General features: G+C 33.0%; 3 protein-coding genes across 4 annotated transcripts in view; 2 read left to right on the forward strand and 1 right to left on the reverse strand.

Moving 5' to 3' along the window:
• Window positions 1-982: 982 nt before the first annotated feature.
• On the reverse strand, window positions 983-1,755 carry LOC143079468 (A-kinase anchor protein 7-like). Its single transcript, XM_076254821.1, has one exon. The coding sequence runs from the start codon at window positions 1,733-1,735 to the stop codon at window positions 983-985; it is 753 nt and encodes a 250-aa protein (XP_076110936.1). The 5' UTR covers window positions 1,736-1,755.
• A 515-nt stretch (window positions 1,756-2,270) lies between these two features.
• On the forward strand, window positions 2,271-5,493 carry LOC143079523 (leukocyte receptor cluster member 9-like). Its single transcript, XM_076254914.1, has 3 exons — window positions 2,271-2,374; window positions 3,100-3,275; window positions 3,907-5,493. The coding sequence occupies exons 2-3, from the start codon at window positions 3,113-3,115 to the stop codon at window positions 5,313-5,315; spliced, it is 1,572 nt and encodes a 523-aa protein (XP_076111029.1). The 5' UTR covers window positions 2,271-2,374; window positions 3,100-3,112; the 3' UTR covers window positions 5,316-5,493.
• An 11,200-nt stretch (window positions 5,494-16,693) lies between these two features.
• Window positions 16,694-23,634, forward strand: part of LOC143079612 (gelsolin-like protein 2) — a 61,708-nt gene continuing 54,767 nt past the window's right edge. Inside the window, exon 1 of one of the 2 annotated variants that reach the window (XM_076255089.1) lies at window positions 16,694-16,796. The gene's annotated coding sequence lies outside the window, so the exon portion shown is untranslated. The remainder of the gene's footprint in view (window positions 16,797-23,634) is intronic. The other variant, XM_076255053.1, reaches the window with a different exon arrangement.

The following is a 23,634-nucleotide window of genomic DNA, read 5'->3' on the forward strand; positions in this document are numbered from 1 at the left end:
GCTGTCTCGATTTATAATACTTTATTTCTCCCTCGTGTATTTTTTTCCGAGACTTTTCAATCCCTTTCAACGACAACACATGCAACTTTTTGTATCTTGTTTGAAATAAATTAGACTAAGTGTTTTTTCTCTCATGGGAGATTAAAAATTTACTGATATAACCACGGTTGTGCCAAGTACTATAGTATTTATTTGAGTTCCAAAATCTTTGGACCTAAGTGTTGCTGAACAGACGGCCTACTTCGATTTGTCCAACTCGGGTTGGCTTGAGTTATAAAATCAGTGTTTATGAGCATGTGCACAACCTTCCATAATCGAAGTAACAAATCGACTCGAGTTGAGTTTGATTTCAATTGGACATTACCTATTATGGTCCAATATCCAAAATCTAAATACATGGTTAGATTCAGCATATCAAAGAACCCCAAGAATTCAATTTTTGATGAAATCAAATAAAGTTCAATTTTGGAGCCTTTAGACCTCAATGTAGACCAATCTGATAACCGGGCCTAAACATCAAAAATCTAAATACATGGTTAGATTAAGCATATATCAAAGAACCCCTTATATGCAATTTTTGTTGAAATCAAACAAATTTTAATTTTGGACCACAATTTGGACCAACTTGAAAATTGGGCCTGTAATCAAAATTCTAAATACATGTTTAGATTCAGCATACCAAAGAACCCCAAGGATTCAATTTTTGTTGAAATCAAACAAAGTTTAATTTTGGACCACGATTTGGACCAACTTGAGAACTGGGCCCATAATAAAAAAAATCTAAGTACATATTTAGATTCAACATATCAAAAAACCCAAGAATTCAATTTTTGTTGAAATCAAACAAACTTTAAGTTTAATTTTGGCCCCCAAATTGGACCAACTTGAAAACTGGGCCAATAATAAAAAATATAAGTATATGTTTAGATTCAGCATATCAAAGAACCTCAAGAATTCAATTTTTGTTTAAATCAAACTTAGTTTAATTTTGGACCCTTTGGACCTTAATGTACTTTTTACCGGTTGCTCTGGCCACAGTTCGAGTAATTTTCATGATTGTCATGTGAGGTACAAACTCATGGTTGTCTCTAATCTCAATTCCTTCTTGTTTAAGACATAATCTTAAATGCTCTACCATATCTAAAAATTCTTGAGGACATTCACACTTCGCATATAAAACTTTATTGAAGAAATTTTCCATTCCTTTAAAAAGAATTGTTTTATCTTTCCGTATCATACCCTGAAGTTCCGATTTGATTTTTTGCAGAACTTGACAAACGTGGGCAACTTGTTCAGTTGTATCTAGTCCTAATGTGCACAGTGTGATGTGCAATGAATTCAGTGGTATGCAGCATTCTTCATATTGAGGTTCATGTTCTAAAATAACATCTTGTATTCCCTCTACAACTTTTCTTACCTCATTGTTCGTTATACGCAAAGCAAGAAAATGGTTTGGTCTTAATTTGTTTCTCCAATACTTGTCATGTGTATCCTCATCTTCATCGGCGAGATGTAAGTCATCTTCGTCGTTCCCTGTAGCATAGTTGTTACTTCCTATAGTTACAGTGATCCCGTCATCGCTATCACTGTCCTCCTCGTTGTCGTCGACATCATAATCTTCATCTTCTGCCTTATTCATTTCGTCGGTATTGTTTACATCGCTGTCTTTGTGGTACTTTTCTATGACATCGTATATTGTAGTGTTGCTTCCTGTAGAACCAAAAACGTTGTCCATTCTCAGATTTTTGTCCCATATTTTCAATAAGCAATTGGGATTTAAGAAACCGTCCCACCTCCTCGTGACTAGTGCACAAAAGAATTTATTTTTCTTCACTTTAATGCAAAATTCACCAAGGGATGATACTAAAAGGTTTAGGCCTCCAAAAACAGTATATAATTATATTTACAAATATGTATAGTGTATCAAAGAAGCTTATTTTTCCAAATTTCACTACTGCTGCTAAAGATGATATTCAATAATCTTGATTAAAAGATGTTAGTTGCGTGGATTGTTTAAATTCACAGTACGGGCTCTATTATCCTACAAGGGTCCATGATTGGTGAATAAAGAATGTTTGTTTCTATATATAGTTTCTAACGTCGTTAAAATATTATATATTATAATATCTTTTTGTGTAAATTCTATTGTTCAACATGATTGAATTCATGATACTTATATTCAGCGTAGAAGCGAGTCCGTTTCACCGTTCTTTATTGTTATTGGTATTTGGTTGTTCTAATAATATCTTTTTAAACGAGTCTATTTTTAGCATGAGACGTCAGCCGGTATTGCACCACCAGTTGATAATGTTAACATATAAATAGCCGTATGATCTGATATTTATTACTTATATTGGGAAAACTTTGAGCTGCAGTAAGTAACATATACTTTATGTCATTATTATTACACATAATGTCTTCATTGTTAGTCTGAGAAATAATGATAAAGCTTTAATGTCACGGTAACAGGAAAACATAACAAATATCATATCGTGCTATCGTCTGTTCTCGATAGTTAACAGGGGTCTAGGGGAAATAAGTGTTTAATAAAATAACACAAAACAACTTTGGTGTATTTATTAGCTGTACTTACTATACGATCAACTTGTTTGTTATGCTTTATCGAGAACCGGATGATACCAGGATATATATATATATGAGAGGGGATAGGACCTTTATCGGGACTCCGGGATCGGGTGTTTTTAAGCGCGGATTTCGGGGTCCGATTGACCCTGTCTGTATCCGGGAATTCTTTTTTTTCGAATTTCGGGATGTCGGGATCTAAATTTATTTAAATTCGAGACCTCGGGATATCGTGTTTTTAAGCCCGGGATTTCTGGATCAGGACCCCTCCTACCCCATCTATATATTACCAGAAGACTATCGGATGATAGAAAAATATTAAAAAGAGCCCTGTGTCCTAGATATCCTATATAAAAGTACAGTCAGATAAACACAATCTAAAAATATTTTGTAGATTATCAATGGGAGTGAACGTTATACTAATATAACAGTCCCAAAGATTAACAATTGTGTGCACAAGTTTAATAGGCTGATCAATGACAAAACGTATATATTGGTATTTTTCTGTTTTTATAGGAAAATCAAGACTATGGCGTCTACCGACAATATAGATATGCAGTCACAAGAAGTAGCTAAAGTAAAAAAGGACTTTAATGGACAATGTCGCATCATCACAGATATTGCAGACTTCTCCCATATTGTTACCCTACAACCGAAGGACCAAGATATTATCTACAAATTCCAATTGAAAAGTAAGTTGTATAGTGTTATTTATGTACGTTTAGTCATTTCTACCATGGAATTCATGTGAAATAAATAGATTGTAGATTATTTTCTCTAAATGATTTGTAAACATTAATTTATTTTTTTGTGGGTAGAAGAGCTCAAACTATACATTTGAAATTTACCAGAGAAAAGATCCTATTAGTTTGAAAGGACTATATCCCTTCACAGAAATTAATGATATACATTTTCAGGATTATCATAATTAGACCGGTTAACAATTGCAAATATCAAGTCAATAGATTTCTTAATATATGTGTACTGTAGCAATCGACAGGGCTGATCAACAGACTTTTTAAAAGCTGAGAAAGCTAGGTTATCCAACTTTATGTTTAAAAGTATTTATGCAGTGAACAAAAATTTTAAAAGGTCCTCTTTCCATGCCAATGCTTAACCATGTTTTTTTATTCACACTTTATAAAAAGAGAGTTTATAAAAAAACTTTATTTCTGCTATATGTTTTCGTTCTTGAAACTCTAGAAATGGCAACAAACAAAAATCATATAAGGATTACCTAGAGAATTCAAACAGGAAATACGTATTTTTTTCTTATTCTCAGGATGAACATTATCTGTATAAATCATTACTTATTTATTATAGAAACATATCCTTCTACGAAACCTAATATTATCATAAGGTCAGGAACAATGGATTCGAAAGCTGTGGACGAAATACAGAACGAACTAGAGGAAACTGCTGCTTCAGCTCTCGGGTCACCAATGGTCTTGAACTTAGTTGAGCATGCTCAACTTTGGTTACAGAAGAACAACATCAATTTGACACCTTCTGCAAAAACTAAATCTAAAACCAATAAAGAAAAATCAGTAAATAAAATTTCAGTGGCTAAGCAAGATAGAAAAAATCGAAAAGAAAAGAAAGTACAAGATGAAACAGCAGACGAGAAGAAACCATCAATGAAAACTTCAGACGATGTTGTTAAACGAATTTTATGGGATGGTAACTTACCAGTGGACGAATTTTTAGTAGGTTACATAGACAGGTTTTTGGGAATACAAGAAAAGTACTTTACATCTTTTAGCTGGGAAGACATAGCAACAGTTGATTACAATGTACTAGCAGTTCCAAAACACAGAATCCAGTATTTCAAGTATAGAGATGTGAAAATATGGGACAAAAATCTGAGAATGGACAACGTTTTTGGTTCTACAGGAAGCAACACTACAATATACGATGTCATAGAAAAGTACCACAAAGACAGCGATGTAAACAATACCGACGAAATGAATAAGGCAGAAGGTGGAGATTATGATGTCGACGACAACGAGGAGGACAGTGATAGCGATGACGGGATCACTGTAACTATAGGAAGTAACAACTATGCTACAGGGAACGACGAAGATGACTTACATCTCGCCGATGAAGATGAGGATACACATGACAAGTATTGGAGAAACAAATTAAGACCAAACCATTTTCTTGCTTTGCGTATAACGAACAATGAGGTAAGAAAAGTTGTAGAGGGAATACAAGATGTTATTTTAGAACATGAACCTCAATATGAAGAATGCTGCATACCACTGAATTCATTGCACATCACACTGTGCACATTAGGACTAGATACAACTGAACAAGTTGCCCACGCTTGTCAAGTTCTGCAAAAAATCAAATCGGAACTTCAGGGTATGATACGGAAAGATAAAACAATTCTTTTTAAAGGAATGGAAAATTTCTTCAATAGAGTTTTATATGCGAAGTGTGAATGTCCTCAAGAATTTTTAGATATGGTAGAGCATTTAAGATTATGTCTTAAACAAGAAGGAATTGAGATTAGAGACAACCATGAGTTTGTACCTCACATGACAATCATGAAAATTACTCGAACTGTGGCCAGAGCAACCGGTAAAAAGTATATAGCTCCTTGGCTTTATTCCCAATCACAAAATATAGATTTTGGTACACAAGTTATAGATAATATTAATTTATGTGAAATGGGCATCAGCAGGGAATCCGACGGTTTCTACATAACTCCTGGAAAATTGGAAATTTAGATAAAATGAAATATTTTATGAATTGTTTTAAAAGTATGAATAGATCATTTGATTTGTGCTCTAAATTGTATGAACAGATCATTCGATTTTTGTTTTAAATTGTATGAATACTAGTAGATCATTTGATTTGTGCAATGCAGTCTTATGTCATTAAACGTTTTACACATTCCAAACTAAAGGTCTGTTTTGTTTTATTTATATGAAGAAACAAATGCAACAGGATACAGTTCATTGTGACAGCCATAGCATATAGGCGCTGTTTGTGCAAGATTTGTTTGATTTGGATTTTGTTTTATGCTATATACTGCAGTTGTATACTGCCGGTATGAAGTTTTCGTTGTCATCGTCCTCGTCCGAAGGCAATTGATTATTACTAGTGTTGTCAAATCGTACACTTTTGCCTAACCGGTTACTCGGATAATCGTTCGACCGATTAACCGGTTAACCGGTAGTTTGAGTTGGTGCTTGAAAGCCTTATCACTAGTACCACACATAGATATAACATGTGGTATGAGTGTCAATTTGACAACCTTTCATCCAAGTCATAAATTTACGCTTTTAGAATTGAAATTTGTCCTCTTCTCTTTGATATAAGGCTTGTCTGTGAGGATTCCTGGCGAAGTTTGACTTTAAATAATCAACTACACCGTATCAACTATAGCGTTTGTACCAACTTCAGATTGAGAAATCACTTGTTGACTCCGAAAATGATGTGGAGTATTTCAATTTAAAAGATAATGATTAATTATAAAAAAGAAGATGATTGCAAATGAGACAATTCTCCACAAGAGATCAAAATGACACAGACATTCACAACTATAGGTCACCGTTTCTTTACTTTGTCTGCATGTTACTCGTACTATCACGTATACATTGAGTACATTCACATTGGTTTGCATTTCACAATTTTTTGTTAGCATTTCGACTAAGCCTTGCGCGACGGAGGTTGTACATTTAGGTGAAGGTTTACACAATATTAGATCAGAAACGAAATAATGAAGTAAATCGTAAAATTTAATCGCTTTAATACTGATTTAAAGTTACTGTTAAAAAAACATGTATACTAATTATGTTTCTTTAAGATCCTGCCCCGAGCTGAGAGACAAGTTCTAATTAATTTTATGTGTATAGGATTAACAATAGCAATCAATTTACTGGACAATTGATCTGTCAAATTAATTACCAAGACGACAATTTTTAATTAAAACCTAACTATTTATTGATTTCAATACAAATTTATATCAAATCTGTCAAAAATGAAAAAAGTCCGGTTAACCGGTTAACGTTTTTGGTATTCGGTATTCGGTCGTTCGACCGATTAACCGGTTAACCGTTGACAACACTAATTATTACCACTACTACGTTTAAGAAAAAGGGCTATAAAAACCAATACATTTCTAATACTTCTATAAGCTTATTTCCTGACCAATTTCAGTAGGGTTTTATTCAGTATTTTATACCTTAGGTTCTTTAATATTCTTAATTAAACATGTATTTAAAATTTATATTTGTTTGCACCTGACTAAGTCAGGAACCTGATTGTCAGTGGTTGTCGTTTGTTGATGTGATTCTAGTTTCTCGTTTTTGTCGAGCTTGTGACCTGTCGCAGAAAGCTCGACATAGGGATAGTGATCCGGCAGCGGCGTTTAGCTAACTTCTTAAAAGCTTTATATCTTAGAAGGTGGAAGACCTGGATGCTTCATACTTTGTATATAGAAGCCTCATGTTACAGTTTCCGTCATTCACATGTCCAATGTCCTTGACCTCATTTTCATGGTTAAGTGACTACTTAAAAAAATTAAGATTTTTTATAATGTTAAATTCTCTCCTATTACAAGTAATAGAACAACTATATTTGGTATGTGCATACCTTGTAAGGTCCTCATGCCCATCAGACAGTTTTCACTTGACCTCGACCTCATTTCATGGATCAGTGAACAAGGTTAAGTTTTGGTGGTCAAGTCCATATCTCAGATATTATAAGCAAGTTTTTATACGACCGCAAAAATTGAAATTTTTTTGGTCGTAAATTGGTATCACGTTGGCGTTGTCGTTGTCGTCGGCGTCCGAAGACTTTTGGTTTTCGCACTATAACTTTAGTAGAAGTGAATAGAAATCTATGAAATTTAAACACAAGGTTTATGACCATAAAAGGAAGGTTGGGATTGATTTTGGGAGTTTTGGTCCCAACAGTTTAGAAATTAGAGGGGAAAAAAAGGCCCAAATAAGCATTATTCTTAGTTTTCGCACAATAACTTTAGTATTAGTAAATACAAATCAATGAAATTTAAACACAAGGTTTATGAACACAAAAGGAAGGTTGGGATTGATTTTGGAAGTTGAGGTCCCAACAGTTTAGGACTTACGGGCCAAAAAGGGGCCCAAATAAGCATTTTTCTTGGTTTTCGCACCATAACTTAAGTATAAGTAAATAGAAATCTATGAAATTTAAACACAAGGTTTATTACCATATAAGGAAGGTTGGGATTGAATTTGGGAGTTTGTCTTAACAGTTTAGGAATAAGGGGCCCAAAGGCTCCAAAATTAAACTTTGTTTGAATTAATCAAAAATTGAATAATTGGGGTTCTTTGATATGCCGAATCTAACTGTGTATGTAGATACTTATTTTTTGGCCCCATTTTCAAATTGGTCTACATTAAGGTCCAAAGGGTCCAAAATTAAACTTGATTTAAACAAAAATTGAATTCTTGGGGTTCTTTGATATGCTGAATCTAAACATGTACTTATATATTTTATTATTGGCCCAGTTTTCAAGTTGGTCCAATTTGGGGTCCAAAATTAAACTTAAAGTTTGTTTGATTTCAACAAAAATTGAATTCTTGGGTTTTTTGATATGTTGAATCTAAATATGTACTTAGATTTTTTATTATGGGCCCAGTTCTCAAGTTGGTCCAAATTGTGGTCCAAAGTAAAACTTTGTTTGATTTCAACAAAAATTGAATCCTTGGGGTTCTTTGGTATGCTGAATCTAAACATGTTCTTATAATTTTTATTATGGGCCCAGTTTTCAAGTTGGTCCAAATCGTGGTCCAAAATTAAACTTTGTTTGATATCAACAAAAATTGAATCCTTGGGGTTCTTTGATATGCTGAATCTAAACCTGTATTTAGATTTTTGATTATAGGCCCAGTTTTCAAGTTGGTCCAAATTGCGGTCCAAAATTAAAATTTGTTTGATTTCAACAAAATTTGTATATATGGGGTTCTTTGATATATGCTTAATCTAACCATGTATTTAGATTTATGATGTTTGGGCCCGGTTATCAGATTGATCCACATTGAGGTCTAAAGGGTCCAAAATTGAACTTTATTTGATTTCATCAAAAATTGAATTCTTGGGGTTCTTTGATATGCTGAATCTAACCATGTATTTAGATTTTGGATATTGGACCATAATAGGTAATGTCCAATTTAAAATTTAAAGTTTTTAAGTTTAAGTTCTTAGACCACATTCATTATGTGTCAGAAACCTGTGTTGTGTCAACTATTTAATCACAATCCAAATTCGGAGCTGTATCAAGCTTGTATGTTGTGTCTATATTCAGGGTTCGAACTCTGCGGTCGTATAAAGCTGCGCCCTGCGGAGCATCTGGTTGTGTTTTGGTCTGTTTTATTTTATACTGTATGCAATAGGTCTACTATATTTGGTGTATGGAAATATTTATGATCTATATATCAGTTGCTTAGGTTTTATTTGACCTTGATCTCATTTTCACTGCTCATTGCTCAGTGTTAAGTTTTGTGCTTTGGTATAAGTTTTACACTTGCCCGTCTGTACGTACATACGTACCGTTGTACTTTCCAAAGTTTGTTTCCGTTCTCAAACTTTAGTTTGCCTCAACCAAATGATATAAACTTATACTCAATGTTTATTACCACTAAATACAGATCAAGTTTGAATTTTGGTGGTGTCAGAGTTATGCCTCTTTACAAATGGAAAAATTGGTATTTTTTTTGTTTCCGTCATCTAACTGAAGTTTGCCTCAACCAAATGTTCAGAAACTTATACATAATGCTTATTACTACAATAGTCAGATCAAGGTTGAATTTTGATTCAGTCACTTTTACCGTTCTAGAATTATGCACTTTACTGCCCTTTACAAATTGAAAAATTGCTGAAAAATTTCAAAAATGAAGTATATTTTTTTTTAAATTGGAGTATCCCTTTATTTGTCCATGATTGTAGTTGAATCAACTAAAACCAATGCTTATACAATGCAATATTCAATGTTACTACCAACTGATAAATTAAATCAATCTTTACCATTCAGTGCTTTCAAGCACTTTGATTACCATTCTAGGGTTATGCCCCTTAACAAATGGAAAAATTGCTGAGTTGATTCGTTTCTGTTTTCTTAACTCAGGTTTGTCTCAAGTAAATTTAAGGAAATGTATATATAATGCTTATTACCACTAAAATCAGTGTAAGTTCAAATTTTGGCAGCTTCACTTTTACAGTTCTGGAGTTATGTCCCTTTATAACGATTAATGATAGCGGGGCATCATCTGTGTTCATTTGGACACATTCCCCATTTATTTAAACTGTATAATAGGTCAGCTATATTTGTTGTATGGAAGAATTGTTAAAAGCTGTTAATGCCTGCCTGCATGGCATGGTTCATATGCTCTTGGCCTCATTTTTATGGTTCATTGGTCAATGTTTAGTTTTCTTGGTTCATGTTAAGTTTTATGTGACAGTTGTATTAAATAAAGCTTTATATTTAGGACTATTAACATAATATCAATGATCAGTAAAGAAGGCGAGACATTTCAGCGTGTGCACTCTTGTTTATATAGATTAGACAGTTGGTTTTCCCGTTTGAATTGTTTTACGCTAGTCATTTTATGGACCTTTATAGGTGTTCGGTGTGAGCCAAGGTTCCGTTTTTAAGACCGTACTGTGACATATAATGGTTTACTTTTACAAATTGTGACTCGGATGGAGAGTTGTCTCATTGGCACCCATACCACATCCTCTTATATCTATTGAGATTTTTTGAATTAAGACCCAGTTTTCAAGTTGTTAAAAATTTGGAACCCAAATTAAACTGTGTTTGATCTTAATCCTTTGTTTTATTTTATATGCTGAATCAAACTATGTATTAAGATTTTGGGCGACATTTATTGTGTGTCACAAACTCATGCTATTTCAAATATCCCACAATCCAAATGCAGAGCTGTATCGAGCATGAATATTGTGTCCATACTTGCCCCACTGTTCAGGGTTCGACCTCTGCGTTCGTATCAAACTTTTAAACAAACGGAACATTTTATTGTCGTTGTGTAATTAAATTAGGGATGGACATGAGGAACATGTCAAAGTGACAACAACCCGACCAAAGACCACACAACAACCGAAGGTCACAAATAGGTCTTCATTAACGCAACAAGAAAATCCCGCACCTGGAGATGGGCCTCAGCTAGCCTCTAAAAATTTGTACTAGTTCAATGAAAATGGACGACATACTAAACTCCAAAACATATTTAAAACAAAACATACAATCCTTATATCGTTGATATGTCAAGTCAATAATTATGAATAGATATAGAAGCCTCGCATTTCCCCGTTTCTAAGCCTCATCATTATATTGTTGATATGTCAAGTCGATGCACTATTATTCTCTATGATCCTCTATGTACATGTATATTTCTCCACCTGCATGATATGAGGCCACTCATACTGACATGCCAGCTCCAGTCCTCAATAACATTGATTGAAGAATTATGTCTTCATCATATAAAAATCGAGCACCATCACTCCCGTTAGAGGTTTAGTATAATACCATCATAAAATATATATGAGAAGAACATTACCCGTATCATGCCAACAGCTAGTTAATGAGTGCTAGGGCATATCCACACACCGGTGGGCCTGCATACTGCACCTCTAGGGCCATTGCTGCTCCGAGATCGCCCGCAGTTATGCCTAGGATGCAAGACCCTACTAACCATGTGCTGTCGCGAGGAGTTGACAAAGACGAGTAAAACTGCGTACGATATCGTTCGAAAAAGTTTTAAATTCTGTATAAAATCAAGGATTCAGGATTGAGCGAGTGGTCTATTTTTTCAACCGTAACCGATAATTAGGTACCTTTGAAATACCTTTAACATAAGAAGCAACCCAAACATTTTAATGCATTGGTTTAGAAAAAAAAAGAAAAGTCTAACAGACCCGAGGACCTCAAAAGAAACACCGAGATTAGTTCTCAATATGGTTAGGTGATAATTAACTTGTATGAGGGTTGTTCTTGATTGCTTTTACTAAATTGGCCTTTAAAAGTGTCTGTCTTAAAAACAAATGGTCTTTTATAAATCTTGCAAAACTTGCAAACATGTTTGCGCTCTTATAATGTGTTGATGTTGTCAGGCGTCGTCGTCGTAGTCATCGTCGGAAGACTTTTGGTTTACAGCTAAATAATTCAGATCAGAATAAATGTGTGGATCTCAATAAAATTGTACCACAAGTCAAAATATCACAAGAAGACTATAAGTCTATGGATCTCTATGACATTGTACCCGAAGGTTCCATACAAATAAAGAACGATCGGTATTGAATTTGCGGGTGGGGGGTATTTTATGGTCTTAACATTTTAAAAGTTTGAATAAATTGCTTATGTCTTGACCAATTTCAATAAATGCAGGTTTTTTAAATTAAAGTCTTGAATTCTTTTGGTTCTTTAATATGTATATTTCTTCACCTGCATGATATGAGGCAACTCATACTGACATGCCAGCTCCAGTCCTCAATTACATCGATTTAAGGATTATATCTTCATCATATGCAAATTAAGCACAATCCCTCCCGTTAGAGGTTTAGTATAATACCATCATACAATATATGAGAAGAACATTACCCGTATCATGCCAACAACTAATGGATGAGTGCTAGGGCATATCCACACACCGGTGGTCCTACATACTGCACCTCTAGGGCCATTGCTGCTCCGAGATACCCCGCAATTATGCCTAGGACCAATTTCAATAAATGAAGGTTTTTTTTAAAGGGGCACTAGCTACGAGATATATAAAAAAATAGTACATAGTTAAGCAGAACAATTATATATCAAGTCGACGACATGGGTATCTTTCAAGTTGGATGACAAAAATGCATAACCTCCGATTTTTTTGAAAAAATTACCATGGACGGAAAAGATATCAATCTATTAGTTCAGTAATTTTCGTGTCTGCCCTTCCATTATGTGACTGAAGAAAAAATTCCAAAACATAGGTAACAATTGTATCGAAAAGAGAAAATCGAGTGCACCTTTTTATGTTAGGGCGTGTTTGAGTTGAGTATTTTGTCTTGATATCGTTCAAAGTAAGAATATTTCATACATCGTCTCGCTTCAGATTCTATCATTTTTGTCGAGCCTTCGACTTTAGTCGAAAAAGCGAGACTAAGCGATCCTACATTCCGTCGGCGTCGGCGTCGTCGTCGTCGGCGGCGTCCACAAATATTCACTCTGTGGTTAAAGTTTTTGAAATTTTAATAACTTTCTTAAACTATACTGAATTTCTACCAAACTTGGACAGAAGCTTGTTTATGATCATAAGAAAGTATCTAGAAGTAAATTTTGTAAAAATAAAATTCCATTTTTTCCGTATTTTACTTATAAATGGACTTTGTTTTTCTGCAAGGAAACATTACATTCACTCTGTGGTTAAAGTTTTTAAAATTTTAATAACTTTCATAAACTATCCTTGATTTGTACCAAACTTGGACAGAAGCTTGTTTATAATCATAAGATAGTATCAAGAAGAAAATTTTGTAAAAATAAATTTCCACTTTTCCGTATTTTACTTATAAATGGACTTAGTTTTTCTGCGAGGAAACATTACATTCACTCTGTGGTTAAAGTTTTTAAAATTTTAATAACTTTCATAAACTATCCTTGATTTGTACCAAACTTGGACAGAAGCTTGTTTATAATCATAAGATAGTATCAAGAAGAAAATTTTGTAAAAATAAATTTCCACTTTTCCGTATTTTACTTATAAATGGATTTAGTTTTTTTGCCAGAAACAAAACATTCACTCTGTGGTTTAAGTTTTTAAAATTTTTATAATGTTCTTAAACTATCCTGGATTTCTACCAAACTTAGACAGAAGCTTGTTTCTGATCATAAGATATTATTCAGAAGTAAATTTTGTAAAAAAAAAATTCACTTTTTCCGTATTTTACTTATCAATGGACTTAGTTTTTCTTCCAGTTAACATTACATACAGTCTGCAGTTAAAGTTTATACAACATTTATTAGATTCATAAACTATCCTGGATTTTTTACCAAACTTCTTTCAATCAAAAGACAGTATCGAGAGGGAAATTTTTATTGATGTTTTTCCTCATTTTTTGAGTCTGCGATTAACAGCAAAAGTAGGCGAGACACTGGGTTCCGCGGAACCCTTACAAATTTTTATATATAAAAGCTATATGTTGACTTTATAACACAAAAAAATAACAGTACTAAAAGATGAAATATATGGGTCAAGTGAAATACCTATCTAATGAGTCACAAAAACAGGGAAGGTGTGTTCGAATAGCTATTTTTTTACTGAAAGTACTTGACGACAGTCTTACAAGTTGGATGATGAAAATGCATATCTTCGAAAAATTCTAATTTTTTGTGTGTGATAACTAGGGTTTATAGTCTTCAACCACTAAAAAAATCTAGTCTGCCCTTCCACGAAATATTTAATTAGATTTTTTTTAAATGTTTATGATTTTTCGAAAATTCCACCTAACAACCGATCAGACAATAGTTTTAAGTTGAATCAATGCAGACAATATCATTAACTGATGCTCATTAGCTAGTTGATACATTTGTCTTTTAAAATATAACTGACATATAAGGATCGTATTGGTGCAATGTGGATAAATTTATCGGTTTCCAAGAGCAAAATTGGTAGCGCGTCATCGCTACAATGGCTTCCATTTTTACGATTGTGAAAATGAACTGGCGTAATGGGGAGATAATTTTGACGAAGTAGGATCCTGACTGAATACACACGAAACGAACATACATATTATCTACCCCATGCTCTGTAAACTGTTTATTTTAGACTTTTGGTAGTTTGGATAAATGTTTTACACTATTATAAATCAAATATGAGAATTTGAGTCAAATCGGTGACCACGAATTTAACCCTTTAATTAAAGTCTTGAATTCTTTTGGTTCTGTAAAGGGGCACTAGCTGTCAAATTCATGGTCACCGATTTGACTCAAATTCTCATATTTGATTTATAATAGTGTAAAACATTTATCCAAACTACCAAATTTTAAAGTCTAAAATAAACAGTTTACAGAGCATAAGGGAAGATAATATGTATGTTCGTTTCGTGTGTATTTTAGTCCAGACGCCATCTAATTAACTATCGATTTGACCTCAGATGACCATATAAGCGATGTAAACATGAATTGATTTTGGGAGTTGAGGTCCCAACGAATTAGGGGCCAAAAGGGTCCAAAATTAAACTTTGTTTGATTTCATCAAAAAATGAGTTATTGGGGTTCTTTGATATGTCAAATCGAACCGTGTATTCAGATACTTAATTTTTGGTCCTGTTTTCAAATTGGTCTACATTAAGGTCAAAGGGTCCAAAATTAAACTTAGCTTGATTTTAACGCAAATTGAATTCTTGGGGGTTCTTTGAAATGCTGAATCTAAACATGTACTTAGATTTTTTATTATAGGCCCAGTTTTCAAGTTGGTCCAAATCGGGGTCCAACATTATTATATTAAGTATTGTGCAATAGCAAGAAATTTTCAATTGCACAGTATTGTGCAATAGCAAGAAATCTTCAATTGCACAGTATTGTGCAATAGCAAGAAATCTTCAATTGCACAGTATTGTGCAATAGCAAGAAATCTTCGATTGCACAGTATTGCGCAATAGCAAGAAATATCTAATTGCACAATATTGCGCAATAGCAAGAAATTTTCAATTGCACAGTTTTTATGAAACATTCTTTGAAAATTGGAGTTATCTTTCTATGTCCAGAACACAGGCACTTGTCTCAGAATTTTTTCCCCTATATACCTTAATATAACAGGCACTTGTCTCAGACTTTTTCCCCCTATATACCTTAATTATATAACACAAGGTACTTAACTAAATTTTTTGAAAAATGTCACCTAGTCCCGAATTTCCGTTATTTTCGATTTCTCGGTTTTCAAACCTACTTAAACTTATTATGCCGTAAATCTAAATTGATTTATCTACACAATGGTACATATGTATATGACACGACTACTAAACGGAAATTCGGGACTGGGTGACATTTCCAAAAAATTTAGTTAAGTACCTTGTGGTATAATATTAAGGTATATAGGAAATTTTTTTTCTGAGACAAGTGCCTGTGGTCCAGAATAGTAATTGAATCAACTTAAATCATTGTTTTATACAATATACAATGTATATTCACTTTTACTACCAACTAATAAATAAAAACAATCTTTACCATACAGTGATTACAAGCACTTTTTTAACTGTTAACTCCATTAGAAATTTGGATTGAGATCAGTTTTGGAATAAGGGAAAGGGGGATGTGAGAAAAACAATGGGGGGGGGGTCAATTTTTAGATTTCATAAATAAAAAGAAAATTTCTTCAAACATTTTTTGAGAGGATTAATATTCAACAGCATAGTGAATTGCTCAAAGGCAAAAAAAAAATTGTTAAGTTCATTAGACCACATTCATTCTGTGTCAGAAACCTATGCTGTGTCACCTATTTAATCACAATCAAAATTTAGAGCTGAATCCAGCTTGAATGTTGTGTCCATACTTGCCCCAACTGTTCAGGTTTCAACCTCTGCGGTCGTATATAGCTGCCCCCTGCGGAGCATCCGGTTAAAACATATTTGTACATTTACAGAATTCCTATTAAAAAAAAAATACTAGTAAATTTGTACTTATGCTTTGAAAAATGTTTTTAAAAGACATATTTCAATTTGAGACTTCTTATAAAAGTAAGGAATATCAATGTTAATATCGGGGACTTTCTATACTATTAAACCAGAGACATATATATATGTCTCTGATTAAACACAACGCCTGCATAAATATTACTGTTTTACCACTTTATATATGATGTGTAATATGTTCATTTTTCCATTGTGTATATTGTATTGTGTTGTTTGTATAATGCCTTCAACCCAATCGTAACTACTCGGCCATTCTCGCTACGCAGTACAATCGTAACTACTCGGCCATTCTCGCTACGCAGTACAATAGCTTCGTGCAACCAGAAAGGCCGAGTTGTTCCGATTGGCCTTCAACCCCAGGGGTATAAACGTGCATTTCATAAATTTAAAAAAAATATAAAAAAAAAATATCGGCATACGCATATTTTCATTTTAAAAAAGGGCGGGAAAAATCTTGCCCACATCTCAGGTGAAAACCATATAAGGTAGAACCCGGAAGTCGGCACTTGCAGAAAGTTTTTCCACAGTTACTCTTGGTAAGTGATGCTTGTTTGATATTAATTAATAATAACAGTTACTTGTTAATTATATAATATATATATGAAACAAAGGACAGACGTGAATCTTAATTAATGGTTAGCAGACAGTTTAAATAGATAAGTACAAGAAGGGGAAAAAGTTTTGACACGCCAAATATATTGCACGGTCGAATGCACCTGGTATTCAATGAATGTAGGGACAATGTAAATGTTTTTATTAATGAAAAATCAAAACTAGAAATAACCTCCTATCACACATAAAATAACAAATTACATGTACTTGTTAATCTATGTAATCACCTGGTATTCTATGAATGTAGGGACAATGTAACTATTTTCATTAATGAAAAATCAAAATTAAAATTAACCTCTGTATCACACATAAATGAGGGTTCCTTCATGACTTATAACTAAAAATTCTTACCAAATGATGTTAATGGTATTTTTTAGTGCAGGACGATAAAATATGTACACATTCTTTTAGACGATAAAAAATACCCAGCTCAATTGATGAATCACTCTAATTTTTTTCCAAAAATAAAGCTAACGGTAATTATTTGAGACCTCTGACGAATCACGATAAGGATATTTTGACGAATCACGGTAAAATTTTAACCAATTTGATGCTAATGACCGTTTGACGCCTGATGGTAAAGGGCATTACCACCCTCATAAATAACCACAAATTATATGAACATAAATATCTGGAATTTTTAATGATATTTTTTTAATATCTTTTCTGGTATTTGCAATTTTTTTTAACATTTGAGCTCAGGTAATTCATTCATAAAAAGCAGACATGGAAGTAAGATTGGAACAGCAATCCATGACTTTGGCAATCAGCTGACATATGAATATATTCATATTTTACCAGAGTTGTGTACTCAAAGTGTTTGAATAGTTAATCAATTGTCAAAAATAACTTCATTTGTAAATATAGTTGTTTTTGAAATAGCTATAATGACATGAAATTTGGAACTCTAAAAACATCTGAGCTTTTAAAGGAGAAAGATTTCGGCCTGAAACTCGAGGTATGTCTGATGAAAGATTTTTGACTTTTTTTAAACACTAAAGTGTCTACTTCATTCAATCCAATTTGTTATTGTGAAATATTTGGACTGACTTGGTAGTTAAAAAGCGCTCAAATTAAAGCTTAAGGGAGCTCAAGGGTATTTTTTTATTTTATTTAAATATAGGATTTCTCTATTCTTCTCTGTATATGAACTTTATTCTATACTTACCGTAATAGAAAAATAAAATAAAAATATGGGGTCACTGTTCATTTTACATGTTTTAGCTCACAATCTGGCTGCGAAAGAAGCATGCATTTTTGTTAAAGTACTTTTTTTTCTGTTGAATAAATAGGAGAAAAAAAGGTAATATCGAAATAGAACTAAACTACAGAAATTGCTTAAATTTTACAATTGTTTAGTTTAAGATCAGCTAATTTTAAAATGGCATTTTTGCACCAAAGGGAGATAATTTCATTATGAATTTGGAGCTTTTTCAGTGATATGAACATGTTTAAAAGTCATCTGGGGCCAAAACAAATTGATTTTTTAGGTAATTTTTTGTACCATATCATAAAGTACAACTAATAGTGTATTAAATCAAATTTGTAATGAAAAACAAAATGTTTAATATTTTGCTGAAATTTTTGTACCAGTGAGCCTCCTTAAATAAGAAAAATCTATCAAATACATGTATGCCGTTTAACCTCTATTTTCAGACTTTTTGTGGTTAAAACAGAAGTTGCTGCATTCTTGTTCACCCTCAACATTTAAATATGTTGTGTATTATAATTAGCTTCAACATATTTTTAAATATTAAAGTCATATGAAACCTCAAATTAAAAAAAAATATGCATATGTTTATTAAAGCTAAATGGATAGTTTTCATTATACAACTTATGTACATATATAAAAAAGAAGATGTGGTATGATTGCCAATGAGACAACTATCCACAAAAGACCAATATGACACAGACATTAACAACTATAGGTCACCGTACAGCCTTCATCAATGAGCAAAGCCATACCGCATAGTCAGCTATAATAGGCCCCGATAAGACAATGTAAAACAATTCAAACGAGAAAACTAACGGCCTTATTTATGTAAAAAAATGAACGAAAAACAAATATGTAACACATAAAGTTAAACAAATGACAACCACTGAATAACAGGCTCCTGACTTGGGACAGGCACATATATAAATAATGTGGGGGGTTAAACATGTTAGACTTTTTTCTGAGAAAAATTCTTTAATTTGTCCACATTTAGAAGAAGTTTACTTATTTTTAATTGCTTGCTGCCAGAAAGCAATTCGCCAACATATTTTCCGTATGCATAGTGACCTAAGCGTGACCCTCCTCGTAAAAATCAGGTGATAGCAATACGCATGAATCTGTCATTAAAATAAACAATTACCAGATTGTACATGTTAAACACATGCTAAATACCCATGCTTTTTGTTGATTATTTACTATAAGGTGACAATCGATAAACTTCGGCTTCAAAACACAGCATTTAATGAGTGGCCATATTTGTTAAATCATAACAGACAGAGAGAAAAAAAATTGACAATTATACGATATATTTGCGTAAAAAATGATAAAATCGTGCACAGAGGACTAAGTTTATGTAATATACATGCATTGGTTCAAGAATTGGATAAACATTATTTTTCACCAGTCACTCGTTTCTTATGACTTTAATAAGACTGAACACAAGTGTGGCCTTATTAGTTTTAGACGAAAACAGTCTTAAAATTAGCACAAATGGTCCGAGACCACAATTATTTCGTAGTGCATTTCTTTTAGAACATAAATGAAAATAAAAAAAATCCCACCTGTGCTTTCTCAAAGAAACTTTTACAGTGTGTTGTACTACTTTTGGGACAAATCATATCAAAATTATAGAAAACTTCATCGGCTCTAACTCAAAATATGGACAATTTTATGTTTAGGGCGTCTTGAAATCTTTTGACAGCTTCTGAAGTGCTAATTTTAAACCTTTTTCAGCTGGACCAAATCACTACTTTCCTTTAAAGTTCTGGACCCAAATTTCTTTACAGTGTAATTTCACCCCCCTCTTCTTGCAATTTGAGACATTAAACATGGAGAAATAAATTTGGAAGAAGTATAAAAATTAATGGCAAGTAACCCACTGTCAACACTAGGGACTATATTTGTGAACAACGAAAATCAAGGGACGACAATTATGGTCTCTGACCAAATGTTTAAATTTTGAAGATATCAGTATTTTAGCATGAACCAATGATGCCTGGCAGTACCTGATGTACATGTATGTCCATTGTATTATCCAAAACAGCCCATATTTCTGTAACAAAAGTATACTACTTTCTGATAAATGAGTAATAGTTTACAATTTAACAACATTGTACAAATGCTATATTTTGGGGCCAAAAAGGGGTCTTACAGCTGGGCCTACTCCTTTTTGTTAACCTTTTGATTTCACCATTTTTGTTGTTGTTAAATTGCCTGCTCTCTGCGGACATTGTGCTTTCTTATTACATTTTCATACACAGGTTTTTCTTATAGGTTACGCAATAGTACATGACGTATGGATGTGGAATTTCTGTTAATAATACTTATAAAACTCCAGTGTGTTAAAAAAATATTGGATGGTGCTGCAACCTACATGTACCCTAGCACACAAACTACATTTGTAGAAGCAAGGTTATAACTCATCTTGTTTTGCAATCAATTGTTTTCTTTATATATAATGTACAGTTTGGTAGTCTACATGCTTAATTAACAGTACAGATCGTTTTCATTTCTGTTCCACACTGGTTATCATTATTCTCCTTGTAGTTAACATGGTTAATAAGTACCCTGAGTTTAGTTTATCATTAACATATTTTGGAATGCCTATTTTCACAGAGTATAACAGGTGATATGTAGATTAAATTAAAATATATATTGTAAAAAAAAACCTACATTTTTCTACAATTTTTTTAACCATGCATACATGATCAGTTTAAAGCATATTGGAATACTCATCAGAGTTACTGAAATAGTCCAGCTCAGACTACTCTCAAACAACTGCTGAGGATAGGTAATTGGGTCAATCCAAAGTTTGCAATAACATGAATAAGGTGGCCTATAGTTATCATACATTGTACTGTTTGTCTGTTGGCTCTTCTCTGTCATACAATCAGTCAAGATTAGTTCCCTCAACTCATTTCCATAATTTTTAAAACAATAATGCTAATACCTATTAACATCATTAAACATTTGTTAAAGGGACTAATAGGCCTGTTCCATTTTTATGAAAATTAGACAAAAATGGAACATGAAGTTTAATAAAAAATCACAAAGTAAAAGAAATATATATATTCATTATGCACATGTAAGAACACAATGTTAAATAAAAGAAAAAAAGGGGAATTAAGTTACTTTTTTTGGAATAATCACAAATTATAGGAAAATCTTGTTAATTAAAGAATCAAGTTTAAGGCAAAACATAACAAACAGACACAATTTATGTGGAAATAATGGCCACAGTTTACTTTGAATGATGAGATCTGACATGATAACAGAATGCAGACACGATTGATTTAACTGACAAGACATTAGTCTGTGCAACATTGGTAGCAGTGGATGCTCAAGTTCCTCCATGTTAAATACTAAAGAGAAAGAGGGCCATGATCCCCAAATATGTCGGGTCTTATTCTCATCACCCTTTGGTTTCAGGGAGTAAAGATTAACAATTTCTAGATCATAAAACAGTTACGCTAAGCTAGAACTGGTACCAATTCAGAACCATCCACTCAGGGTAGACATGAGATGGTCTCAACAGAACTTTCTCGGGTAATGCAGGAAAGTAAAAAACGAATATGATTCGATGTACAATACTGGAACTGATCATGACCCCTTAATCTTGCAAGATCACGCTAAACATTTTTAGCTCACCTGGCCCGAGGGGTCAAGTGAGCTTTTCCTATCACTTTACGTCCGTCATCGTCCGTCGTCGTTAACTTTTACAAAAATCTTCTCCTCTGAAACTACTGGGCCAAATTAAACCAAACTTGGCTACAATCATCATTGGGGTATCTAGTTTAAAAATGTGTGGCATGACCCGGCCAACCAACCAAGATGGCCCCCATGGCTAAAAATAGATCATAGGGGTAAAATGCAGTTTTTGGCTTATAACTCAAAAACCAAAGCATTTAGAGCAAATCTGACTTAGGTAAAAATGTTTATCAGGTCAAGACCTATCTGCCCTGAAATTTTCACATGAATCTGACAACCAATTGTTGGGTTGCTGCCCCTGAATTGGTAATTTCATGGTATCACGTTGGCGTTGGCGTCGGCGGCGTCGGCGGCGTCGTCCTAATACTTTTAGTTTTCGCACTCTAACTTTAGTAAAAGTGAATAGAAATCTATGAAATTTTAACACAAGGTTTATGACCACAAAAGGAAGGTTGGAATTGATTTTGGGAGTGTTGGTTCAAACAGTTTAGGAATTAGGGGGCCAAAAAAGGGTCCAATTAAGCATTATTCTTGGTTTTCACACAATAACTTTAGTATAAGTAAATAGAAATCTATGAAATTTAAACACAAGGTTTATGATCATAAAAGGAAGGTTGGGTTTGATTTTAGGAGTTTTGGTCCCAACAGTTTAGGAATAAGGGGCCCAAAGGGTCCAAAATTGAACTTTGTTTGATTTCATCAAAATTGAATAATTGGGGTTCTTTGATATGCCGAATCTAACTGTGTATGTAGATTCTTAATTTTTGGTCCCATTATCAAATTGGTCTACATTAAGGTCCAATTGGGTCCAAAATTAAACTTAGTTTGATTTTAACAAAAAATGAATCCTTGGGGTTCTTTGATATGCTGAATCTAAAAATGTACTTAGATTTTTGATTATTGGCCCAGTTTTCAAGTTGGTCCAAAATTAAACTTTGTTTGATTTCATCAAAAATTGAATAATTGGGGTTCTTTGATATGCCAAATCTTAACTGTATGTAGATTCTTAATTTTTGGTCCCGTTTTCAAATTGGTCTACATTAAAGTCCAAAGGGTCCAAAATTAAACTAAGTTTGATTTTAACAAAAAATGAATTCTTTGGCTTTTTTGATATGCTGAATCTAAACATGTACTTAGATTTTTGATTAAGTTTTCAAGTTGGTTCAAATCAGGATCCAAAATTATTATATTAAGTATTGTGCAATAGCAATAAATTTTCAATTGCACAGTATTCAGCAATAATAAGAAATCTTCAATTGCACAGTATTGTGCAATAGCAAGAAATTTTCAATTGCACAGTATTGCGCAATAGCAAGAGATCTTCAATTGCACAGTATTGTGCAATATGAAATATTTTCAATTGCACAGTATTGCGCAATAGCAAGAAATATCTAATTGCACAATATTGTGCAATAGCAAGAAATTTTCAATTGGAGTTATCTTTCTTTGTCCAGAATAGTAGTTGAATCAACTTAAATCATTGTTTTATACAATATACAATGTATATTCACTTTTACTACCAACTGATAAATTAAAACAATCTTTACCATTCAGTGATAACAAGCACTTTATTTTACATTTTAATATTTTATGATGTATTTAAATGAGTAGTTATTGTTACAAACTCAATTAGAAATTTGAATTGAGATCAGTTTTGGGAAAAGGGAAAGGGGGAAGTGAAATAAAAATGGGGGGGGGGGGGGTTAAATTTTTCTCATTTCAGATTTCTTAAATAAAAAGAAAATTTCTTCAAACATTTTTTTGAGAGGATTAATATTCAACAGCATAGTGAATTGCTCAAAGGCAAAAAAAATAATTTTAAGTTCATTAGACCACATTCA

The sequence above is a fragment of the Mytilus galloprovincialis genome, chromosome 1 (genome assembly GCF_965363235.1).
Source record: "Mytilus galloprovincialis chromosome 1, xbMytGall1.hap1.1, whole genome shotgun sequence".
Taxonomy (NCBI): domain Eukaryota; kingdom Metazoa; phylum Mollusca; class Bivalvia; order Mytilida; family Mytilidae; genus Mytilus; species Mytilus galloprovincialis.